The sequence below is a fragment of the Esox lucius genome, chromosome 21 (genome assembly GCF_011004845.1).
Source record: "Esox lucius isolate fEsoLuc1 chromosome 21, fEsoLuc1.pri, whole genome shotgun sequence".
Lineage (NCBI taxonomy): Eukaryota > Metazoa > Chordata > Actinopteri > Esociformes > Esocidae > Esox > Esox lucius.
In genome coordinates this window covers 9,653,155-9,679,789 of record NC_047589.1, presented here as the reverse complement: position 1 = coordinate 9,679,789, position 26,635 = coordinate 9,653,155, and the positions used below count along the sequence as shown (strand labels likewise).

General features: G+C 42.1%; 1 protein-coding gene and 2 long non-coding RNA genes across 9 annotated transcripts in view; 2 read left to right on the top strand and 1 right to left on the bottom strand.

Moving 5' to 3' along the window:
- The window catches only part of dlgap1b (discs, large (Drosophila) homolog-associated protein 1b), a 134,682-nt gene that overhangs the window by 38,842 nt on the left and 69,205 nt on the right, over positions 1 to 26,635 (bottom strand). For 5 of the 6 annotated variants that reach the window (XR_002195861.3, XM_020041938.3, XM_013139533.4 and 2 more), the window contains 3 exons: positions 22,801 to 23,018; positions 11,680 to 11,860; positions 7,166 to 7,427 (listed from right to left, as the gene is read on the bottom strand). Coding sequence is in view for 5 of the 6 variants with exons in the window: in XM_020041938.3 (XP_019897497.2) it covers positions 7,166 to 7,427; positions 11,680 to 11,860; positions 22,801 to 23,018 (661 nt within the window). In the remaining variant the exon portion in view is untranslated. Of the gene's footprint in view, positions 1 to 7,165; positions 7,428 to 11,679; positions 11,861 to 22,800; positions 23,019 to 23,262; positions 23,393 to 26,635 lie in introns of those variants that run through there. The other variant, XM_020041940.2, reaches the window with a different exon arrangement.
- On the top strand, positions 7,737 to 12,236 carry LOC106024838. Of its 2 annotated transcripts, none has more exons than XR_001198560.4 (3): positions 7,737 to 7,822; positions 9,706 to 9,749; positions 11,809 to 12,236. It is a non-coding gene; the product is annotated as an uncharacterized LOC106024838 (long non-coding RNA). The 2 variants fall into 2 exon arrangements; XR_002195862.3 differs by having other exon boundaries at positions 9,706 to 9,779.
- LOC109614884 lies at positions 16,126 to 25,771 on the top strand. Its single transcript, XR_002195863.2, has 3 exons — positions 16,126 to 16,345; positions 24,352 to 24,454; positions 24,718 to 25,771. It is a non-coding gene; the product is annotated as an uncharacterized LOC109614884 (long non-coding RNA).

Below are 26,635 nucleotides of genomic sequence, written 5' to 3'. Positions count from 1 at the left end.
AGGTGTTCAGATCATAAAGAAGAATATTCGTTAGACGCAGACCAAATGAAAAGATGCAGGAGGAGTGCTTGATGCCAACTATCAAGCATGGTAGAGGTAATGTGATTGTATGGGGGTGCTTTGGTGGTAGTGAATTGGGAGATTTGTACAGGGTAAAAGGGAACTTGAAGAAGGAAGGTTATCACTCCATTTTGTAACGCCATGTCATACCCTGTGGACGGCACTTGGAGCCAGTTACCCCTACAACAGGACAATAACCCAAAGCACAGCTCCAAACAATGCAAAAACTATTTAGGGAAAAAGCAGCCAGCTGGTATTCTGTCTATAATGGAGTGGCCAGCACAGTCACCGGATCTCGACTCTATTGAGCTGTTGTGGGAACAGCTTGACTGTATGGTACGTAAGAAGTGCCCATCAAGCCAATCCACATTGAGGGAGGTGCCCCAGGAACATTGGGTGAAATCTCTTCAGATTATTTCAAGAAATTGACAGCTTCAGTGGATATAAAAAGTCTACACATCCCTGTTTAAATAACAGGTTCTTGTGATGTAAAAGAATGAGACAAAGATAAATCGTGTCAGAAAATGTTCCACCTTTAATGTGACCTATAACGTGAACTATTCAAATGAAAAACAAACTGAAATCTTTGAGAAAAAATAAAATAATCACAATAACCTGGTTGCATAAGTGTGCACACCCTTAAAGTAATATTTTGTTGAAGCAACTTTTTGATTTTATTACAGTCTTTTTGGGTAGGACTCTATTAGCATGGCCCATAATGACGTGGCAATATTTGTCCACTCTTCTTTGCAAAAGTGCTCCAAATCTGTCAGATTTCAAAGACATCTCCTGTGCATAGCCCTCTTCAGATCACCCCACAGATATTCAATTTGATTTAGGTCTGGTCTCTGGTTGGGCCTCTTGGAAGCCTCCCTGACCAGTTTTCTTTTTGTCTTTTCATCAATTTTGGAGGGACATCCAGTTCTTGGTAATGTCTCTATTGTGCCATATTTTCTCCACTTGATGATGACTGTCTTCACTGTGTTCCAATATATATCTAATGGTTGGAAATTCTTTTGTACCCTTCTCCAGACTGATATCTTTCAACAATGAGATCCCTCTGATGCTTTGGAAGCTCTCTGCAGACCATGGCTTTTGCTCTGAGATGCAACTAAGAAAATGTCAGGAAAAGCCTACTAGAACAGCTGAACTTTATTTGTGATTAATCAGAGTCACTTTAAATGATGGCAGGTGTGTAATGACTTCTATTTAACATGAGTTTGAATGTGATTGGTTAATTCTGAACACAGCCACATCCCCAGTTATAAGAGGGTGTGCACACTTATGCAACCAGGTTATTGTAAGGTTTTACTTTTCATTTTCCCCCCTCAAATATTTCAATTTGTTTTAAAATTTTATTGTTCACATTATAGGTCACATTAAAAGTGGAAAAAGTTCTGACATGATTTATCTTTGTCTCATTCTTTTACATCACAAAAACCTGGCATTTTAACATGGGTGTGTAGACTTTTTATATCCACTGTAGAATGCCAAAGGTCTGCAAGGCAGTAACTGCTGCAAATGGAGGATTCTTTGACGAAAGCAAAATCTGAAGCCCACAGTTATTATTTCAAATAAAAATCCTTATTTCTAACCTTGTCAATGACTATATTTCCTATTCATTTTGCTGTATTTCCAATTCAAACTAGTTACATGTATGATGTCATGAAAAACAAGAATATTTCTAAATAAAGCCCTTACAAAGACCAATACATTTAATTGAGAGAAAAGAGAGAGAGATAAAGAGATACATTATCACAGTAGCACATCCCCGGTTTTGGACCTGCATGCTGAAGTAGCTTTAATTTTAGGTCACCTCTAACTGAAACAATTGTACACTTCCAATTACTGTTGTGGCTCTGGAGCAAAGCAGGAAAGCAGTTTTTTCAATCTGTCAGGAGGAAATAATCAGCCTTCTATATACCACTGCATAAACAGAAGGACAAATGGCACCCTCTTCCCTATATAGTGCACTACTTTTGGGCTCTGGTCAAAAGTAGTGCACTAAGAGTAGGGAATAGGGTGTCATTTGGGAGTTAGGAAGGATGAGTGAAAATTGATGTAGGATGTTTGTGTTCTAAGATTTGACCAGACGCGAACCAGCGTGGAGAGGATGGGGGTTTAAGTCAGTTTAAATCCGTACATTACCCGATTTGTATGGATTTTCCGCAGCTTTAGGAGGAGCCTTGTCAATTTATTAAACCAATCCAAAGAAGCTGATGTCGGAACCATCATTCTTATCCCCGGTTGGGTCTGCATTAAAAGTCACTTCTACTGCACTATTTCTGAACATAGCTCAATTTTCGCCAGTCAAAAGTGGTACACTAGAGAGGAACTAGGCAGTTATTTGGGATGCAGGCATCCTCAACACCAATAAAAAACATAAGGTGAGCTGAAAAGGAAGGTCTCCAAACAAGGCCTCTGTAGGATCTTGACAGTTTCTGCATGGATTAATGGCCTAAGATCCTCTCGTATGTTTTAGGGTTAGGGTAAATACGGGGGTGCCAATATTTATGACCCATTGCAACTAAGATCAAGCTGATTAACGACAATTGTTCCCTAGACTTTTTTGTTCATTTTTGTCAAGGGTGCCAACAATTCTGGAGGGCACTATATCTATAAATGACATGATGATCAAAGCACTGTCTATGCATTATACAAAATAGTTTAGAATATGTTTACAATCATGGACTGTCGCCAAGAAAGCTTTCTACACATTTGAGATGGGTTATTTATGTTGATTTCCCTGCCTCCCCCGGAGCTCTATACCAAAACCAGGCTGATGTGTTGATGATCATGTCCCAGAATAGCTTTACCCTAATTAGAGTTCAGTTTCCAAAATGCATTAGCTTCCGTTCAGCTTCTCATGCCTTTATCAAATACTTGCTGGGGTGCTCTGGACTTCTTAAGCTATTGTTGCAACACAATGTTGTTGATTGAATTACATTTCCCCTAGATTAGTCATATCAATCACTTAAACATGTTTCGTTATGATATCTTCCATAACCTGAGGGCTGTGCTACATTGGGTGACATTGGGTGTTAGACTGAGCCTGACATTGTGTGATGTTTATATACAAAGTTGTACTGCAGATATTTCCACATTATTTTACCTCATAAATAAACTGGAAAACCTGCATTTACTGCAAGCACTGTCGAGACTGTCTGGTCTTTGAGACACCGCAGGCATATGCAGAGTTAGGAAGGACAGCTTTTGGTCATTAGGCACCCCACTCATGGAAAGCCTTGCAAAGTGGCCTCAAACGTGATGTTCTGGTGCACATAAGGAAATTGTAATGTTTCATAAATTACCTTTTTATAGATCAGTTTTTGCTTTTTCTTTATTTTATAATGTGTATTACTATATGCGTTTTATCTCTTTTTTTGCTGTAATACAGGGCACAACTGCAAAAGTGACATAGCAGTAAGCTTGATTTCCCTGCAAAAAATACAAATAAAGACCTGTGTGATATGGTCAAAACTAACAAATTAACGAACTGATACTGCAAGTGGGGTCTTCCGCTTCCATAGTCTTCCAAAAAAATACATAAACCCTCTGCCCACAGCACATAGAATGACAGAAATATTGAGAGAGAGTGCGAGAAATTGTGCGAGAAATCTGAAAGGGCGAGCGAGTGAGATAGACCGTCTTACCGAATCCTGTAAATCAACAGTATGACATTGTGGGCTAAGCCAACCTGAGCCCTGTGAGTGATACAGAGCTAGACACCTCTGTCTCCCAAATAACACCCTGTTTCATGCCCTACAGGGCCCACAGGACTCTGAAGTAAGGCACCACAGTATGAACAGGGTTAGGGGGACATTTGGGAAACATCCAGTGAGATCAACTAGGTTGCTGCCCTTCCAACTGACTTTTTGGTGAAAATACAACAGACTCCTTGCATTGAAATACATTTTATATTTCATGTCAACCGTGTCTTCATTCATTAGCTTTAAATAACATTCTGTAGCAACACTGTTTCCCCAAAACTAGGTTAACCTTATCTAAGCATTTTCTAGAAAGTTTGCCTACAGCAAGTGTTTAAACCTCATAAGTAGCAATTCAATATTGCTGTCGGCAACATTGCTGTTCATACATTTGACAACTGCTCAGGAGGATGACCTCATCTCCCTAAGGAGTTTAATCTGGCCAATAAGCAGTCTGTTGAGAAGGATGAGCTAGCCAATCAGTGGCCTACTCACACTTACATTTCTTATGACCATTCTGTTGTTGAGTGTATGCACACACCATTCCTACACTGAAAAGCTGTTTTTTAAGTCATCACAATCTAGTAGTTTAGCAGACGCTCCTATTCAGAGCAATTACAATTAACTGTCTTTCTCTAGGGCCACTTTAGTAAATAAAACACCATGCAATACAGAACACTGTTCTAACCACTAGGCCACTTGACTCTCTCTCATCTATTTATTGTTCATACTTCATAGAAATCTGGGAACAGGTAGGTTCCTCTAACGTGAGCGACGACTTAGGACAGGAGAAGTTAGCGTGTAATCATTTCCATAATAAGTGCCAGCGGCGTGACAATAATCTATGCCAATTGCCAATCACCCACTGGGCCGTCTTTTTAGCGCTTAACAATGAGATTCCAGACACTTCAACCTCGCTCTCTGTCTGTGTCAGGATTCTCTTTCCATATCTAGATGGAGACGTGTTCACCTGCAGTGAGTCGAACTCCGGGGTGACCCAGGTAAAAATATTTTATTGGTCCCCTGTAGTTCTGTCAGTAACAGCATGATTTTTGGGGTTTGGGGTTGGGAGTTTGTGAAACTATGAAAAATATAGGAAATATGAAGAAATATCCAGTTGGTATGAATTAAATGGCCAACAGCTTTGTTGCTATGGCCAGCCATCCCTCACCAGATCCCAGCCAATCATTACTGTACTGTAAGTCAACACTGTACTGAAAATCTGCCCTTCTGTTCCTGAGCAAGGCACTTAACCCTGAAGACAATGCATTCTTAGTCAACTGACCTGCTAAAATAAGGGTTAAAAAAAGAAGTGCAGATGTAGCCAGTCTCGTCTTGGTGGTCTGCATTTTGACTCCACAGTCGTTGTATTTCTGGAATGCACAACACATGTTCTTTTTTTAGATGACCCTATCCAAATAGGCTGTGGAGATCATTGTGTGCCTGCGTGTGTATATGTACATGTGAGTGTGTGTAATGTTTTATCTGTCTCCTTGTTCCAGGCCAGACGTCTAAGCTCAGCCCACTAGAAGTAGGGGTCGTGCATGCAGCACAGGGGATGAAACCGTTCTCATAGGTTAAAAGTAGAGCACTAGGTAAGGAGTTAGGGACCGATTTGGGACGCAAACAGGAACCTCTCCTCAGAGAGAACAATATTAACCAAACAAGAAACGCAAACATCAAATGCTTCCATCCGCCTTCGCCGGCTGGTAATTTGTGTCTGATTTAAATGAACAGGACTGCGGCGAATCTCCGGGTGACCTCGCGTCTTCCTCTGATAGAACAGAGGGTGAAAGGAATCGGTTTTCTCCGTTGCCTAGGGTAGAACACTCTGAGAACCAACAGAGCAGAAATTAAAATGGCCACTCCGTGGTGTTCTGTCAAAAAATAGAACGCAACATCATTTGAGAGCTAAAGTGCCTGTCTTTTTGGAAGTTGGGAAATCGTAAATTTTGGCACTGTCAGCAGACATTGGCCATGCTGCAGGACCTCACGTGCCACGGTCATGTTCGAGGATGCAATGCGGGGTAAGTCATCAGAAGTGCAAACCTTGTTATGTAACAGAAGGGTGTACCTTGTCGGCTATTGGAAAGCAGTGCAGATTTACCTCCTTCCAGATTACCTTGTGCACAAACTCATATCTCGCCGTTTTACGATGGGAAATGAGAAAATAAATTGGATGTGTTGTTGCCTGTCTATTTGGGGGGAAAAAGCTATATTGAAAAATAGAATGAATTCCCTGATTGCTATGGTGATTTTATGATTTCATGAAAATGCGTCCGGCAATTTCAGCACAGCAAGCTTATTGCCTAACAATATCTGGTTTGAAGTGGCCAGCAGACAGTTGTGTATTCTACTGATGCAATATGAACATAGAATCAGACAGGAAATTTGATGACTTCTGTGGAATTGTAGTTTCATTTTATATGTGTGTCATTCTATTTGTGGCACAAGCCTTGATCTTTGAAAAAAAGGCATGGCTCTTATGGGGATTTGAAGATGTTTGTAGCACCACCACAAGGTAAAGATTGTAAGATTCTTTTTTTTGAGTTTTCTTTAAATGATTTACCCATTTAAACAATTCATTTTTTATTGTTTAAACGGCCCTGACCGGTGTCTAACAACCACAGAATTGTGTGGTTGGTCTCAGCGAAGGGTCATTTGGGTCCCCCGATTACAAAAAATCTATCTTTCCTCAGTCAGCATCCTACAGTCTTTACGTTCCCCACAGTGCATGTGCTGGTAAGTCCTGAAAGCAAAGAATTCTAAATGTACAAACCATGTACACACTATATGTGGCTGGCACATAGCAAATGCCACCAGAGGGCATAAGAGTTGAAAAGGTTAACTTGGCTGAACGGGATGTTTCCGATTTGCGCTAAATTATTTTAATTAGCTGACTGTAACCTAAAAAGAACTGCCTTTTAATCGTGATAATTAAACGGAAGAGGGTGGGGTGGGGGTGGGGGCTACAGTTTGACCGCTGAGCGGAAAGGAAAAAAAAAACATGTGCTCCGGCTATGAGTCACTCAGCATAAGTCAAAGTGGATGCTGGGTTTATGTGAAGAGAAAAAAATAGATAAGGGAACTTATAATGGCAAAATCCCACTGCATCAATACTGCATGCGCCACTTATGTTCCAGTTCAAGGCTTTACCGGACGAATAGCTGAGAGCTGAAATAAAAGCCGTCCAGGCAACCCCACACAAGCCTCCATCCGAGTTGGAACAAGCTCTTAAAGGTGGACCCAGACAATATAGACATAGAAACCATCTAATATTTATCAAACCGCATTTCTGTAAAAAAGAAATGGTCACCCGTTGAAGTGGTTATGAAAGGCATGTTCTAAGTCTGCACTGCATGTGTGTGCGTACGAAAGCGCAGCGCACTGCGAGTCACCTGTGCTGCTCTGGATGGTCCGGACGGTCGTGGTGTTCCGAGGAGGTGAGATAGCCCTCAGGTCGACGCCCACCACCGTGACGCCCCCCTCGTCGTCATCTTGGGAGCAGCCCTTCTCGATGGCGCGGACGTAGCTGTGACTGCGCATCCGGAAGCAGCTGGACATGGGGAGGTCCAGGGCGTCCACCGCCTGAGACTCCATCTCGCTGAAGACCGACTCGCACACGGCCTCGATCTGGCCGTTCACCTCCACCTCGCTCACCTGCACATGGCCGTCACGTGCACACCCGCACACGTCGATCAGCCGAGGGGAAGGGGGAAGGCGAGCAGGAAACACTGGTTAACTTGCACACTTTTTGTTGTTTAGCAGCATACAGAAGGGTTAAAGGTTAGCAGTAAGTTTGAGGACTCAGGAAAGACGTTTACTAATGATTCCAGATGAGAAGCATGCAGTGCAGCGCAGGGGAGAGGAAAGTTGTGCAGTGATAGGTCATCCAAGTGCAGTGCCACAGAAGTGTGTTGGCAGTGCACAGGAGAGAAGACTAAGAACGTGCTGAAAACACTGGACATTAAGGATCAAAAGCTAACGGAAAGATTGTGTTGTGACGGACTTGAAATCAAGATGTTTTCATACAGCACTTCTGCAAGAAACCCAAGGTATAGTTTGTATTTATTTATTTCCGCTTTTTTCCCCAGGTAAGAATTTACAGCAATGATATGTGTGCAATAAAGATGAACTGCCTTGGACAGGGAAAGTACGGCAGATCTTCCAACTTGCCAGCTCAGGGATATGTTCCAGCAACCTTTTAGATGCTGGTCAGATGCTCCAACCACTAGACTAGCCTTAAGTCACAGATCAAGGGTAACTGGTTCTTCTAGTCTATCAGACCTGTGTGAAGGAGAAAATGTAGAAAAGGGACTGGGGGTTTGGCAGGATGTGAAGGAAGACACTGACTCGCTGCATTGGAAAACACATCGGTGGTGAGGGGCTGCAGAATAAGTGTTTGATTTACAGCTCCGGAAAAAATGAAGAGACCACTGCACCTTTTTCTTTCCTTTCCAAAAAAGTAAAAAAGGAAGGTTTTGAGTGAGAAACAGAAGGGTTCAAATTAAGAGACCAGTGCAAATTGAACACTTCTGTTCCTCACTCAAAACCTTCCTTTTCAACTTTTCTGGAAAGGAAAGAAAAGAGTGCAGTGGTCTCTTAATTTTTTCCGGAGCTGCATATACACTGTGATAGACATGGAGAGAATAAGTAGTAGATCTATATACACTGTGATAGACATGGAGAGAGCTGGTGTGGTCGATACATAACATCATAGGTGGGAATAGGGCTTTCAAAGAGCTTGGAGAAGTAAGCGATCTGTGCATTCAGTCGAAAGCTCTGTGTGACCACATGCACACACTCTCTATGACACACTCTCTCAGTGACTCATACCAAAATACGCACGCACAGACATAGACACACACAGAAACACATACAGACACACACACACACACACACACACACACACACACACACACACACACACACACACACACACAATCAACCAGACACAATTATCTGTGACTTCTCAGGTGTAATATGATTTGCCTCCACAGAGTCCTCTCTTTGGGGTCCTCCAGGTGTCTCTGGTTCTGGGCATTGTGGGCACAACTGAACAGCGGTTGTGGTTTTGGATGGGGGTCAGGCATTTCTACTTTGAGGCTTCCTTTCGCACAGTTGCCAGTTGCTTCTTTGCAGGAAGGTGTTCAATATTCAACTTCCTTTTCAACATCTTTTCACCTGAACCTTTGTCCTTAAGGTGTTTTTTTCCCACCCTTTTACCAGGCATGATTAACCACCACGACATGGGTAAAAGTGAGGGTTTACTGGACAGCATGACAGATTTTCCACCCTGCTGGCTTAGAGATTCATTCTACAGTAGCAACCTTTAGTTCGCTGGTCAGAAGCACTAAACGTTACCTAAACGCTACCTGCCCTTCCTGTTTGATATGACGAAGAACTGGATTTGTTTTTTGTTTTTTTCTTTCTTCCATTTGTCCTTGAAACCTTTCTTTTGCCTGCCGGGGACTGGCTGACCTTCCTTTAACTGGGATCCGCTTGGTGAGGCGTGAGCTGGACATCCAGAGGACTCCGCTGGTCAATCGGGCTGGATGTTACCTTTATGACAGTAGCGATGCTCCTCCAGAATGCCGATGTGGAAATCTGGGGACTGCAGCCTATGCGTTCTGCAGGTCACAAATCCACGTTCACACTAGCATACACACGCACGCACATACAAACATATCCCTTCCACAGGAAAGCCTGAACTATTTTCTGTTGTCTTCCTGTACGCTGCGGGCTGGCTGGGCTAATGGAAACGCTACTGGGCCTGAGTGACAGTTTGTTTCTCAGGGCTGTTTTGCATGCTGTCATTGTGTGTGTGTGAAGGGGGGGGGGGGGGGGGGTCTGTGTGTGTACAGCAGGCACAGGCATGTGTGCTTTGCTTCATCTCGAGAGGCTCGGATGCCTGAGGGCTCTGTTCTTCCCCCTGTAGGCCCCGGAGTCCCCCGTAGGAGATTGCCGGAGATACAACCCGAGGTACCTCCTTCCTCCAGTCACTTCAAACGGGTGAGGGTGAGGCCGCAGCTCACCTCATCACACACCTTAAAGGAACCTCTCCTCCAGATCAGCTCCTGAGCACAAAGATGCATGAGCTGATGCAGAAGGCCTACTTCATAAAGCGTGCCGGTGAACAAGGCAATTGGTTTTAAACAGTGCCTGTGAAGTCGTATTGTGTCATGAGACAAAAATAATGCTAGTTTTCCAAGTTGGGAATCAGGGAGAATCAGGGAGCTGGAAACAAAGTCTCCCGATTGTTTTAGTCCAGCACTATAAAGTTATGAACGGCTACAAACAGAAAAAAGTTCTGGATTATATATTGCTCTTATTTCTCAGCACTGTCACTTTTACATTTAGCTGACTTGAATTAATCAAATCAATGCAGAAAGTGGTGCATGCTATGGAATGGGCAGGCTAGCTAGTAGTTCATATGCTTCGTTAGATTGGTGTACAATACAAGATACGCTTAATGCTGCAGGCGGGGAAGGACCTCATGACTATATGGTTTATTCTGTTAAGGCTATTTGTATCAATGACCTGACTAAATTACATGATTATTAAATAGGAGCGATGACTATGGAGAATCTTTGAATGTCATTTGAAGCTCTGAGAACAAGCTCATGAGTGTAGAGCGATAAAAGAAACAGTTCATACCTTCGTTTGCTGAAATAGGATTTTTGGTTCTGTCCCTTTGGCTAAAATGAAGTTACACTCTTGCATGGTATGTTAGCAGGAAGCTATGTGGGCCATATGTATTTTATATTAGCAGGAAGCTATGTGGGCCATATGTATTTTATATTAGCAGGAAGCTATGTGGGCCATATGTATTTTATATTAGCAGGAAGCTATGTGGGCCATATGTATTTTATATTAGCAGGAAGCTATGTGGGCCATATGTATTTTATATTAGCAGGAAGCTATGTGGGCCATATGTATTTTATATTAGCAGGAAGCTATGTGGGCCATATGTATTTTATATTAGCAGGAAGCTATGTGGCCCGTATGTACCGTGTGTTAGCAGGAAGCTATGTGGGCCATATGTATCGTATGTCAGCAGGAAGCTATGTGGGCTGTATTTATCGTATGTTAGCAGGAAGCTATGTGGGCCGTATGTATTGTATGTTAGCAAGAAGCTGCATGGGCCGTATGTATGGTATGTTAGCAGGAAGCTACGTGGCCCGTATGTATTGTATGTTAGCAGAAAGCTACGTGGGCCGTATGTAATGTATGTTAGCAGGAAGCCATATGGGCTGTATTCTGTTATACAAACTAACGTTTTGTGAATCAGCTGGACCGACTGGGGGCCAGTTGTAGATACTGTCACTGTAAATAAGGTGGGTTCAAAATGACTCAAACGTACAGATAATGAATGGATCGATATCAAAAACATGCCATATGTTTAGTAGCACTCGAGCCATAATAATGATCTGTCCCTCCCTTAACACATTTTTGCACTGTAGACCACGTGGGCATCCTAGCTGCTGAAAACGCTGTTGTGTTCCAACTCTAATGAGAACGCTTAATTGGAGAATTTTTTCATGTATGTGTGGAGAGAAGGAATTATCAGACAGCTAAGCAGACGGGAAGGGGCAGAGGAAGTTTAATTAGAGCAGCAAACCTGACTTTGATCACAAGGCCTGCAAGAAAACAGCCAGACTATTTGGAGATGGCTGGGTTTAATTAGGCCGCTCAAATGGGATGGTGGCTGAATTGTGCCTGTTCAGTTTGGATTCGGGGCCGGTTCGGGTTTGGTTTGGAATTGATTTGGGCTTTATGAATGGTCGATTTTTGTGTCGGTTTGGATTTCTTTCCTCCCCTCTGCACGGCCGTTTTATGCAGGAAATGACAGATCAGGTGATCAGCTGGAGGAGGGAGGTGGAGGTGGAGCTACGCCCTCAGGGGCACCAACCTGACTGATGGTGCTCATGGCTCTCATGTAACTCTCGTTTCGTGAGCGGAATTTGGGCGAGGCGAGCAGCCCTGCCGGGTCCAAGCTGTCCAGGCTTCTATTGATGGAAACCTCACTCACCGCCCGCAGGTAACTGTGGCTCCGGATCTGCAGCTTCGGAGAGTGCGAGTCGGTGGAGATCCTGTGGTGCGTCAGAAAAGAAAGAGAGGATGAGATGGAAGGACCAATGGAAGCAGACCAAGATAAAGATGGAAGGACCAATGGAAGCAGACCGAGATAAAGATGGAAGGACCAATGGAAGCAGACCGAGATAAAAATGGAAGGACCAATGGAAGCAGACTGAGATAAAGATGGAAGGACCAATGGAAGCAGACCGAGATAAAGATGGAAGGACCAATGGAAGCAGACCGAGATAAAGAAGAGACGAGAGACAATTGGAGAAACGGAGTGTTTGATAGGGATGGAATTAGCGAGAGATACAGGAGGGGGGATAGAGTTAAAGGAGATAGAGGACATAGAGAGTTAGAGCAGAGAGATATAGGAAACTTAAAAAGTTAGAGGAGAGCGTTAGGGCTTGTTTACATTACGAGGGAATAAAAACGCTTGATATAATATCATTGTTGCGTAATCGTTTCCATGACCTTCAAATGTACATTTACATGTTCGAGACGTACTATGCAGGATTGTGGCTGTCAATTGCAGGAAATATGCATATTGCAGCAATATGCGTGCGCACTGCACAGAAACTGTCTTCACACTGGCAAAACTCTGGGGAGTCTCTATTGAAAATGGGGCGCACACAACCTTAGAAAGTGGCGTCTCAATCTATTGAGATCCTCAAATTCACATAAAATAATCTAGCATCTCGAGTCTTTAATTTGTCTGGGAAAAAGTAGCATAATGTAAACATGCCCATAGCTAGGAAGAGAGTTACAAGAGATTAATAGAGAAGAGAGACAGAGTTGAGAGAGATAGAGTCAGGAGATAGAGATAGGAGATAGAGAGGGGTGTGTAGGATCAAATGATTTCCAATAACCCAAACCCTTATTATGCAGTTAGTTCTGGAAATAATTAAACACTGACACAAGTTACGTTATTTTGGCTGTATACCAAAATATATTCAAGTTACAGTTAAATAATGGATATGGGCTTAAAGTGCAGTCTCTCAGGTTTAATTTGAGGGTATTCACATCCAAATGGGAGGAATTATATTACAGCTCTTTAATATGTAGCCCCCTCTTTTTCAAGGAACAAAAGTAATTCAAAAGTAATCAGACAATCGACTCAAAAGCTGTTTCCTGGACAGGTGTGGGCTATTCATTAGTTATTTCTTCATCAATTAAGCAGGCGAAAGGTCTGGAGTTGATTCCAGGTGTAGCATTAGCGTTTGGAAGCTGTTGCTGTGAACCCACAACATGCGGTCAAAGGAGCTCTCAATGCAAGTGAAACAGGCCATCCTTAGGCTGCCAAAAAAAATCCATCAGAGAGCTAGTAGGTACATTAGGAGTGTCCAAATAAACAGTTTGGTACATTCTGAGAAAAAAATAACACACTGGTGAGCTCTTCCATGCAAAAAGGCCTGGATGTGCACGGAAGACAACAGTGGTAGATGATAGTAGGATCCTTTTCATGATAAATAAAAGCCCCTTCACAACATCCAGCCAAATGAAGAATACTCTCCAGGAGGTAGGCATATCATTATCCAAGTCTACCATAAAGAGAAGACTTCACGAGAGCAAGATTAGACATTGCCTAAAAACATTTTTAAAAAAACAGCCCAGTTCTGGGACAGAAGGCTTGGAAAGTCTCATGATCCGAAGCATACCACATCATCTGTAAAACACGGTGGAGGCAGTGTGATGACATGGACATGCATGGCTTCTAATGGCACTGGGTTACTAGAGTTTATTGATGATGTGACAGAATTATATAGGGATATTTTGTCTGCTCAGATTCAGCCAAATTCAGTGAAGTTGATTGGACGACGGTTCACTTTAAAGATGGACAGTGAACCAAAACATACTGCAAAAGCAACCCAGGAGTTTTTAATGCAAAGAAGTGGAATTTTCTGCAATGGCCGAGTATATCACCTGATCTCATATTTCTGGACCTAACTGTATTTCAGAAAGCCATTTTGGATTGGATTGGAATTGAGGCCTGTTTGGGTACAGTTTGGAGTATATTTGAATTTGGTTTGGGCTTTTTTGATAGTAGATTTAGTCTTGGTTTTCCCCTTTGCACGGCTGTTGATGAAGAAACACATTGTTTCAAGATCAAACAATATCTGGCCCACAGACAAAATGTTTCGGTACCAGCTCATATCTAATCCACAAGCATAGTGTTTCAGGACCTGCTCATATCTAATCCAAAAACAAAATATTTCAGGACTAGCTCATATCTAATCCACAAACAAAATGTTTCAGGACCAGCTGTTATCTAATCCACAAACAAAATGTTTCAGGACCAGCCAATATTCAAACCACAAGCACAGTGTTTCAGGTCCGGCCCATATTCAACCACAAGCACAATGTTTCAGGTCCGGCCCATATTCAATCCACAAGCACAGTGTTTCAGGTCCAGCCCATATTCAATCCACAAGCACAGTGTTTCAGGTTCGGCCCATATTCAATCCACAAGCACAGTGTTTCAGGTTCGGCCCATATTCAATCCACAAGCACAGTGTTTCAGGTCTGGCCCATATTCAATCCACAAACACAGTGTTTCAAGACCGGCCTATATTCAAACCACAAGCACAGTGTTTCAGGTCTGGCCCATATTCAATCCACAAGCACAGTTTTCAGGTCTGGCCCATATTCAATCCACAAGCACAGTGTTTCAGGACCAGCCCATATTCAATCCACAAGCACAGTGTTTTAAGACCGGCCTATATTCAAACCACAAGCACAGTGTTTCAGGTCTGGCCCATATTCAATCCACAAGCACAGTTTTCAGGTCTGGCCCATATTCAATCCACAAGCACAGTGTTTCAGGTCTGGCCCATATTCAATCCACAAGCACATTGTTTCAGGACCAGCTCATATCTAATTCACAAACAAAATGTTTCAGGACCAGCCCATATTCAATACACAAGCACAGTGTTTCAGGTCCGGCCCATATTCAATCCACAAGCAGTGTTTCAGGTCCGGCCCATATTCCAGCCACAGACACAGTGTTTCAAGTGCGGCCCATATTCAACCCACAAGCACAATATTTCAGGTCTGACCTATATTCAATCCACAAGCACATTGTTTCAGGACCAGCTCATATCTAATTCACAAACAAAATGTTTCAGGACCAGCCCATATTCAATCCACAAGCACAGTGTTTCAGGTCTGGCCCATATTCAACCCACAAGCACAGTGTTTCAAGACCGGCCCATATTCAATCCACAAGCACATTGTTTCAGGACCAGCTCATATCTAATTCACAAACAAAATGTTTCAGGACCAGCCCATATTCAATCCACATGCACAGCGTTTCAGGACCAGCCCATATTCAATCCACATGCACAGTGTTTTAGGTCTGGTCCATATTCAACCACAAGCACAGTGTTTTAGGTCTGGCCCATATTCAACCCACAAGCACAGTGTTTCAGGTTTGGCCCATATTCAACCACACGCACAGTGTTACAGGTCTCGCCCATATTCAACCACAAGCACAGTGTTTCAGGTCTGGCCCATATTCAACCACACGCACAGTGTTACAGGTCTGGCCCATATTCAACCACACGCACAGTGTTACAGGTCTGGCCCATATTCAACCACAAGCACAGTGTTTCAGGTCTGGCCCATATTCAATCCACAAGCACAGTGTTTCAGGAACAGCCCTTATCTAACCCACAAACACAACATTTCATTGCCATGCTCATAGAAGTCCTACAAAAATCTCAACAGAGAGGCAAAAAGAAGGAACGGGACACTTTGATGCATGTCCTCTTGAAAATGAGACGGTGCGCATGATGAGATTTCAGCCAGCAACATCTTGAATAAATAAATAAACTTAAGTAGTGGGTGGGATGAAAGGAAGTGTGTGAAGCGGGTGGAGGAGAGATTCCCAAAAACACACGCATGCATGCACTCACGCACTCACACGCACAGCTCTAACACCAGGAATCTTGAGAGTACGCTCATTAGTTCTCACCTACAGGTAGGATATCAGTCAGCACCTTCAGACACGTGTGTGTGTGTGTGTGGGTGTGTTTGCGAGTGTGTCACAAACTGCTTTCAAGCAACAACACAATGTTATGCAATCTATGACAAGTCAATTGTTGAATTTCTTTTATATGACAACGGCACAGAAATACAGGACATACAGTGAATTGACACACGGACACACACACACACACACACACACACCATCTCTCCTCCCTGTGATTCTCTCCCTCCAGGTCCAGTTTGACTCGATCATGTGTGGCCTTCCTTAAACAGAAGGAGCTGTGAAGGAACTGCCATTAGTCACTTCCGGGATGGATGGAGCGTGGGTCTAAAAAGGAGGCACATGGCGTCCGGTGCAGGGATGGGCGTAGTCAGAGAGGGAGGAGAACGACAGGGAACAGAAAGGGCATGAGACGAGGGAAGAGAGAGTTAACGGACAGATCACTCGGACGGGGAGAAACGGAATACAGGTTCCAGCCAGGCTGAAAGAGGCGAAGAGGGGGAGAATGAAGGTGAGTTAAGTGTTTTCAATACGCGGCCTGTTCTATGAAGACCTCATGAACCCTGGTCCTTTGACGGTCGCGATCCAAGTTGATCGGGCCCGTGTTTAAATTTGTCCGCTCCAATGCCAGAGCCTGCCTGCAGTCTGTGACAATAGGATTATCAGGCCTTGGACACAATAAGCAATTGCACCAGCAGAGCAACTGATTGCAGCATAAATTAAATAAAATAGCTGAGTATTATGCAACGCTTGTTATTTGGTGAGGTAGGTGTACTTTTTATATGCAATGTCACATTTCATGTTTTGTGTGAACCCCAAGAAGAACAGCTGCTGATTTAGAGGTAGCGAATGGAGGTCCAAAAAAAAAAAGGCCGACCCCAAGAGGGAGTTGGCTGTGGGATTATCTAGAAGAGGCCTTTTGGACCAGGTCTCCTTTTATGAACACATGATACTTAGTAGGCCAGAGGCCTACTTTGTTTGTCTACGTGTGTGTGGGTGTGTGTGTGTGTCTATGCGTCATACTCCAAAACAGAAAAACAAGCTGTCACAGAATGTCTCTCTCTCTCCATTTCTCTCTCTCTCAGTATCTCTCTCTCTTCACCTCTGGCTTTCTATATCTCTCCACCCAAGTTTCTCTCACTATCTTTCTACTCTCACCCAGTCACCTCTCTCTCTCACCCAGTCACCTCTCTCTCTCACCCAGTCACATCTCTCTCTCACCCAGTCACATCTCTCTCTCACCCAGTCACATCTCTCTCTCACCCAGTCACATCTCTCTCTCACCCAGTCACATCTCTCCTAAGGTCTCTAACTTTCTATCTCTTTCCTCTCTACATTTCTCTCTCCCAGTCTCTCTATACATCTCTCTCTCCCAGTCTCTCTCTACAGCTCTCTCTCCCAGTCTCTCTCTACATCTCTCTCTCCAAGCATCTATTTCTACGATTTTACATAATGTTATCATTATAATGCAACAACATGCTATTCAGGAAGTATTTTTCAGCCAATTTAGAACAAGTACAGAGAAGGACTTAGTCAGCATAAAACTGATTGTAATTATTATATATTATCTCACGCAGGCTGGAACAGACAAATTAGCGCAATTTAGACTATGGTTATATTCATGGGTTTGAATAAACAGAGCTGTTGACATTTTTCTCTGGGTTGCGAATAAACACATCATCATAACATAGGGGCCAAAATGGCCTTCCCTACTCCCTATATAGGGCACTACTTTTGACTGGGACACATGGGAGTGCATGATAATCAGACTAGGGTGCCGTTTGGAAAGGGCTCTATGTCATCAGAGATTTTTTTAATCTCACAACATTGGAAAGAGCACTTAACAACCATCAATTACTGTGCAAGATACTATAATTAATATTATAAAATATCTCTGTCACGATTCTTAATTCTGGACGTGTTTCAGGCAGACTACATTTCAGATCTTAGATCTCAGAATGCTCAGATAGGTGTTCAACAAGCGAACCACATCAGGATATAGCAATCTGTTGTGACACAAGCATTGAGTAATACTATTTGATGCGTTTGGGTATATGTAATTGCATTTGTATGTGTATATGTATGGGAGTGGACACCAGCTGGCATGTATCACAGCAGCTCCCCTTATGTCTGCAGGAGGCATTAAATCTCTGACAAAATTGCCATGATTACTGTGGGTATAAAAAGTCTACACACCCCTGTTAAAATGCCAGGTTCTTGTGACGTAAAAGAATGAGACAAAGATAAATCATGTCAGAATTTTTTCCACCTTTAATGTGACTTATAACGTGAACAATTCCATTGAAAAACAAACTGAAATCTTTGAGGGGGAAAAAGAAAAAAGTAAAAACTCACAATAACCTGGTTGCATAAGTGTGCACACCCTTAAACTTATACTTTGTTGAAGCACCTTTTGATTTTATTACAGCACTCAGTCTTTTTGGGTAGGAGTCTATTAGCATGGCACATCTTGACGTGGCAATATTTGCCCACTCTTCTTTGCAAAAGCACTCCAAATCTGTCTTATTTCGAGGACATCTCCTGTGCACAGCCCTCTTCATATCACCCCACAGATGTTCAATTGGATTCAGGTCTGGGCTCTGGCTGGACCATTCCAAAACATTAATCTTCTTCTGGTGAAGCCATGCTATTGTGGATTTGAATGTGTGCTTTGGGTCATTGTCGTGCTAAAAGGTGAACTTCCTCTTCATCTTCAGCTTTCTAACGGACACCTGAAGGTTTTGTGCCAAAATTGCCTGGTATTTGGAACTGTTCATAATTCCCTCCACCCTGACTAAGGCCCCGGTTCCAGCTGAATAAAAAAAGCTGCCACCACCATGCTTCACTGTGGGTATGGTGTTCTTAGGGTGATGTGCAGTGTTGTTTTTGTACCAAACATACCTTTTGGAATTATGGCCAAAATGTTCAACCTGGTTGAACCTGGTTTCGTCAGACCATAACACATTTTCCCACGTGCTTTTGGGGGAATTGATGTTTGTTTTTGCAAATTTCAGCCGGGCTTGGATGTTTGTAAGAAAAGGCTTCTGTTTTGCCACCCTACCCCATAGCCCATTCATATGACAAATACAGGAGATTGTTGTCACATGTAGCACACAGCCAGTACTTGCCAGAAATTCCTGCAGTTACTTTAATGTTGCTGTAGGCCTCTTGGAAGCTTCCCTGACCAGTTTTCTTCTTGTCTTTGAAAACATTTTGGAGGGACATCCAGTTCTCGGTAATGTCTGTTGTGCCATATTTTCTCCACTTGGTGATGACTGTCTTCACTGTGTTCCATGATATATCTAATGCTTTGGAAATTATTTTGAACCCTTCTCCTGACTTATATCTTTCAACTATGAGATCCTTCTGATGCTTTGGAAGCTCTCTGCGGACCATGGCTTTTGCTCTGAGATGCAACTAAGAAAATGTCAGCTGAACTTTATTTGTGATTAATCAGAGTCATGATGGCAGGTGTGTAATGACTTCTATTTAACATAAGTTTGAATGTGATTGGTTAATTCTGAACACAGCCACATCCCCAATTATAAGAGGGTGTGCACACTTATGCAACCAGGTTATTGTTTTATTTTTAATTTTTCCCCCTTGAAGATTTCAGTTTGTTTTTCAATTGAACTGTTCACAATATAGGTCACATTAAAAGTGGAAAAAATTCTGACATTATTAATCTTTGTCTCATTCTTTTACATCACAAAAACCTGGCATTTTAACAGGGGTGTGTAGACTTACAGTGGGGAGAACAAGTATTTGATACACTGCCGATTTTGCAGGTCTTCCTACTTACAAAGCATGTAGAGGTCTGCAATTTTTATCATAGGTACTCTTCAACTGTGAGAGACGGAATCTAAAATCTATGATATGTTAATTAAAAAAAATATATGAATGTATCCAAAACTGTAATACTTCTATATATTTTTGAAACTATATTAAAATAAATGTACATGTAAGTATGCATGTTGATATCTCTCATTGAAATAGATGCAAATACACACATACATTTGGTAAAAATGTATTCTGAAATATTACTTTTGTGTATCTGCTGACAGCAAGTAGAACAGTGGATGGCGGCTAAAATCCAGATAAGACAACCAGCAATTGTGCTAGCTAAATAAATGCTACCTACAACTTCCTTCAAAGTGGAAAAAAGGAACCAAATATGGTATCACTAGATTAATCTGAGGATTAGGTAATCGTAAGAAAATCACAAAGTACCTAAGTATCCCTTTACTGTAATTAAGTGAAGTATCCCTTTATTGATATTAATTGTGAAACAATAACATTACATAATAGCAATTGCATTGCTCTCAGCTCTCTCCATAACGATGAATGAGTGTGATTAATTGATATTCCCCTCATAGAAACCTGTTTATTTCAGAGTAAATCATTCACTGCGGCAGGAGAGATAACAATGATTTTCTTGTATAGGCAATGAGTGTGTATTACCGTGGCGCTCCGAAGTGAGTAAGCACACATACACGTCATAGTAATGACACAATCAGGCAGATTTATGGGATGTAATAAACAGTTACCAGAGGAGGCTAGTGAAGGGAGGATTGCTGAAAGTTTTAAATGGAATTGATATATATCAAACACGTGGAAAGCATATCAATATCTGGCCATCTGGCTGATGAAAATCTTTGAAAGAAGTCTTTTAAAAAGCATGTTGATGAGAGACACTGCTGATAAAAAATAAATCTTCCTGAATAGTTTGTCTTTTGAGAAATAACCAAGAAGAGATAATTAAGTCAACATATTCTGCCGGTTATAAAATATGGCAACACCATAAATACAGTTAAGACCAAAAGTTTTCATACCCATGCCATATTCTGAGCTAAAGTGATTTTTTATTTGACCAATAGGTTTCTTCTGACTGGAAATGGCAAAAACAAGGTATAGATAGAAATGAATAATGGAACTATTTCTTTCACATTTTTATGAAAAATGCTTGTTGAAATGTTTTGAGAAAAAAAAAGATCTATACCGTTTACAATGGTCTTGTAATTTCCACCATGAGACAGCATTCTAATCACCAATAAATTGAGAACAACAGAACAACAGTAGTTCTCCAGTCAGTTACCAGTCAACTGCAAGTCATGGCTAAAAACAGAAATAGTTATGTTATTCATTTTTGTCTCCAGCACAATGTCTTACCGTGTTTTGTCACTTGTTTATGTCGTTTTCAGCCAAAAGAAACCTATTTGTCAAATAAAAATTCACTATAGCTCAAAATTTGGCTTGGGTATGAATACGTTTGGGCTTAACTATTAAATGCAACTTCCAATAGAAATAAACGATTAAATGCAGTACTGCAGTACTTCACTACTCACATTACATTATTTTACAGACAACATGTAGGTTTAGTACACATTGTTGCATTCTCTATCTAAAAATAGCTTGAGCCGTATTAAAGATCAATGCACTGCTCTCATTTACTTTGTATTAATGGCTTTCATAAAAACTCCAGCTTTACCTAGCATCATTTAAAACCTATAATCAGAGTTTACATTGTGATTCATGGCCGCTATTGACACCAGGACATTCCTATGTCACGTAATGTCAGAAAACAATATTTCCTTTTATTTGGAATGGCAAACCAGATAAAGAGGCTATTTATATAAATAACATGTATGAACAAAATGGAGGAATAAGATTTGGTGATACTGAAGTATTGAATAATTCAATCACAGCCACAACAGCTTTTTGACGTAATGCTGATTGGTTGCTGGAAGTAGTGTGGGAGGGCCAGTAAGGGGCACTCTTTGCTCTAGCCTTGAAATTAAGTCTTAATGCCCCATGGCAGTGAAGGAGACATTCCACCTTTTTGAAGGGCTTCCTCCAGACTGAACATTAAACGGGTCATTTAACAGTAAGGATGTTAACTCTGGTGTTTTGGCTAAAGTTCAAATCTGGCCCGCAAATTATCATGGAGACCTAATTATCCCCAGCCGCAGAAAGACTTATTCATCCCCATGACTAAAATATCAACATAGTTGAAAAGAAGAATGAGCTACTCTGTCTGTCGCCTTTCAAAAGTCAGGCATGGCACAGAATTAGTAATATCATTGTAAAATGAATACATTCAATAGTTTTTACAATTAAGCTGTTTCAAAATTACTTGACATAAAACAACACATCCATCTGTTCTTTTTAAAGAATATATTATATAGAATACTCATTCCAAAAAGAATCCACAGAATGTGGAGAATCTAACAATCTGTATTTTCGAACACTTGTGAATGCCATCTCCAGATGAATCCGGTTCGAAACGCGTCCTCACCTAACTTCTACCTAGATTTAGCGCTCAGGTGCCCAACTGGCCACAAGGAGTCACTAGAGTATCATGAGCAAAGGCAGCCATATTCAAAACTAACACCACAAATTCTGGTCTTGCAATGACGCAGCTAGCTTCAAGGCAATGGCTTTCCCACTGTGTCATTAAGGACATATGGGATTACATAAACTCATAGTTTCATTTATTAATAAAAAAAAAATCAAAAGACTTGGTCAAACTAATTTATAAACACTCCTGGCCATCGTAAACACTAGGTGATGTGCAACTCAGTGGGTGATGTGCAACTCAGAACCTAAGATGGTGGTCACTGTAAAGAGAATCGACGCAGTGCATTCCAGTCTACTTGAGAAAGCCTATTTAGGTCATTGACTTTAATTGAAACAGCTATTAGAGCTTGTCCTCTAATAGTGTTTACTTTTTGGGCAGTTTGGGTTTCAAAAACAGCTTTTGGTTCCATTGCTCCAAACCTCATCCTGGACGACACACAAACAAAACACACACATACACCAAACACTGTTCGAATGCTTTGCATTGTGTAATTGGAAATAATTAAATGTGTATACATGAATACAGCCATGAATGAATTCACACATACAGTGTGTACACATGCGCGCGCCCTCCCACACTGTTAATTTCCAAAGTAGGTATCTACTTACTTGAGCGTGGTCATTTCCGTTAGAGATGGCTGTGTGGCCTTCAGATAGCTGGCCCGTCGCGCCTGCACTTTGGGCGAGGGCTTTGGGCTGCAGTCGGAATCGCCGCTGTCCTCCTCCGCCATGGCCCTGATGTAGCTGCCGCTGCGCATCCGTCGGCACGGGATCTCGTCGTCCTTCCCCAGGGGTGAGAACCCCCCACTCCACTCGTCCTGGGGCACCTGTGGACCGTGAGAATGCAGAGGTGAACGTGGTCAGAGGCATGACCCACGCCACCAGACCCTAAGGTCCCACTTTGAGCCCAGGCTGACCCTTGTCCCAGACAACCCCATCCCGGAACGGATGGGTCACCATCAGAACCAGGATCTATATCCACGCAGCCGCTAACCGCTAAAGTCCCATCAGTAATCAATGGCGTGCGCTAACTGCTAGTGGTCCCGTGAATGGGGCGTATGAGAATCATACCGTCAGAGAGTAGAGACCAGAGGTCCTCCTTTGTGCTGGTCCTTCCCAGTGACGCACGCCGCATATCAAACTATTGAGGGAATTGTTCTGACAAAAAACGTCTGGATTCATCAACACTGTCTGGCTGTGCTTTTCACACACTAATGAATGAACAAAAAAAGACGCAAGCAAAAGAGCAATCTCTCTCTCGCTCTCTCCCTGCCACTCTACCACCACAAGAGAAGGAAAAACAAAGGAGGTTTTGTTCTGCTGTATCCCTGTGCTGGTAGCCAATGTGAATCGCTTTTAGGGGAGCTAAACGTGAAGGTGAAAGAGAGAGAGAAAAGATACAGGAAGAAAACTGTGTCCCAAATTGCACCCAATCCCTACATTGTGCACTATGTTAGACCGAGCCCCATATGTGCTCCATTAGAGTGCCATTTGGGATGGAGGCAAATAGTGTGAGCAATTAACAGGATGAGAATCATTCAACAGGCCGGTAGCTAGGGAGACATCTTGTCCTTGACGCTGTTATGCAAACTAAGGTACAAAAGCACAGTACACTCTCAACAAAAAAAAAAGGTTCCTGAAGGATCTTTTTAGGGTTGTTCTAATTGAAACTGTGGGTAAACTGCTTTAAGTTCTGTTTTCAAAGGGTTATTCAAAGGAACACTCACTAATGGTTCGTTGAAGAACCTTTTGATGTATGTTGTTAGAGGGTACGTTCTTCTTTGAGGTACCATTAAAAGTTGTTTGATCTACCCTTTACATTTTTCCCTAAAAAACATATTTATGATCCCTTTAGAGTTTTAACATAGAAACCCTAATGGATACTCCAAGAACATTTTCATTCAGAGTGTAGGACAATCTATTTTTGATGCTCGATACACTGCCGATCAACTTTGACCTTGGGCCGAGACACACAGAGAGGTGATTGGCTGAGTGTCAGTTTGTAAACGTGTATGTAAATGCGGGGACAACGGCAATGTGAGTGAATGGCGAAAAAAACGAGACCACTTCGCAGCAGGGGAATAAAACCATAGAAATAGAAACAATCCATCTAGATTCTATTTCTATGAATAAAACAACACGCCGCTGTTCTCCTTTCAGAATTCAGAAGCGGTCACTGGCAAAACGGGTTGTGTCTCCATGGAAAGTACATCCTTCTTACTTCCCTTCCCCTTTGTGGGAGAGAGAACAGCAGCTGTCACAGGTGAGGTATGTAGCTACTGATGCAACATCGCCCCCCCCCTCCTGATCTGATCCATTGTTGTTGTTCAAAAATGTGTGGTCTCTCTCGCTTTGTCTCTCCCCCAGTCTTAGTATCTGTTTCTCTGTACTCGTTCAGCCCTTCTCTCTCTCTCTCTCTCTCTCACTTGCACTTTCTCTCTCTTAGATCCTCTGTCTCTCTTATCTCAGTACCCATCCTGGCTCTTATCTCTCCGTCTCCCTCGCTCCTGTTCCTTCTCTCTGCAGCTCACCCAGTCAGATGGGTGGAAGTAACCAAGATGAATGGCTTCGTCTTTCATCTTCAGCCAAACAAACAGAGACAGAGAGGGAGCACAGCAGGGCCACCATTCTCAGGGTTTCAGTTTTTCACTCATTGGGTTTCCCCACCACCCCGCCTCATCAGCAGCCCATCAACACGTTGTCCCCTTTTCACACTGTCTGCATCCCAAGCAGCACCTGACCTGCACTACTTCTCACTAGGGCCTGCTGGGATCTGTGGGGCGGCTGGGCCGTAAGACGGGATACAGGTACTGTCTTTGGGACAATGGGGATTTCAAACGGAATAGACCGAGCGCATAATTAGTCTTACCGCAGGGACAATGTGGATTTCAAACTGAACAGATCTAACACAAGTGGAAATGCTAATTCAGTTGATGGACTTACTGTTGGTCATGAATCAACAAGTAGGGGGGAGTGGGGTAAAATGAGTAAAGTTGACCCACCCCCGGTATTAAGAAAAATTTAAAAAAAATTCATTAAGAACTCACCATTTCTAGCTGGCATTGATGAAGAGAGGCACATGGAAGTGGTAAAAATATTTTACACAAAAAGTATAATGACTTAAATCAAAGCAAATGTATCAAGGTCTAAAATGACATATGATAAGTGTTGGCAAATTACCACTGTATAAAAACATGTGCATAGTTTTGCAAAAGATTAGCCCTAAATTGCTAAGATAAGCACCTTTTTTCAAAAATAGTGGCTGTGTGGCAAAATGAGCAAACTGCTCTGGGGTAAGTTGAACCAATGGTCACTACCCCACCATTAGATAAGTTAAGTGTCTGGTGTATCAAATATGATTTCAATGTAAAACTGCATACCCGACAGTTTATTTCTTATTTCAGTTATTGTAGAAAAACAATCATTAATGGGGCTTACACATACTGGCTGCTTTTAGAACATTTGGATCTTGGGCCAAAAAAGCTGATTTGATCGTCAAAATGACTGTAACATAATTTGTAGCCAAGTGGAAAAAGGGATAAGGAGATTTACATGACATATTCACCTTCTACAAAACATAAACATTATGGGCTGGTTTCGCAGACACTGATTAAGCCTAGTCTAGGACTAAAAACTAATGTTCAATAGAAAACTCCATTGAGCTTGTTTAGACTTAATCTGCCCCTATGGGTATTAAAACTTAATCTGCTCGTTTTAATGTTGCAAAAATTGCCTTTACGAAAATAACCAAGAATGTTTGGTAAGGAATTATTAAATAATAATTGATAAAGAAATAAGTTATTTTCAATTGTTTGTTGATTGGTCATCTTACCCAATGACTAGGTTCATCTGACCCCTAACTAGGGCAAGTTGATAGGTTCATCTGACCCCTAACCTGGGACAAGTTGATAGGTTCATCTGACCCCTAACTAGGGCAAGTTAATAGGTTCATCTGACCCCTAACCTGGGACATGTTTATAGGCTCATCTGACCACTAACCTGGGCAAGTTGATAGGTTCATCTGACCCCTAACTTGGGACTAGTTTATAGCCCATCTGACCCATAACCAGGGCAAGTTGAACCAAAGGACCACATTGTTCTGGAACCATCACATTTCCAAGGCCCTTTGACATTGGTACATTCTTGTCATTTCATCTGACAATCATCATTTCATCCTGAAATCAGGGTAGATGTTCTTTAGTAGTAGTTACTTCTTTAGTAGTTACTTCTGTCTCATTCCCCCTTGTCTAGGGGAACACTTAAGTAAAAATTGTCTCGTCATACACAACTCTCCTTACGGTGTGTAGAGATCTGCATCTGAAAACACACAAACCTCAGCACCCAGAACCAAATTTGGTGTCAAAGACAATACAAAGCTCAGCAAGATGTAATAATGTAAATGACATCAGACAAATGGACATTAAAATGAATGACGGGAGAAGGT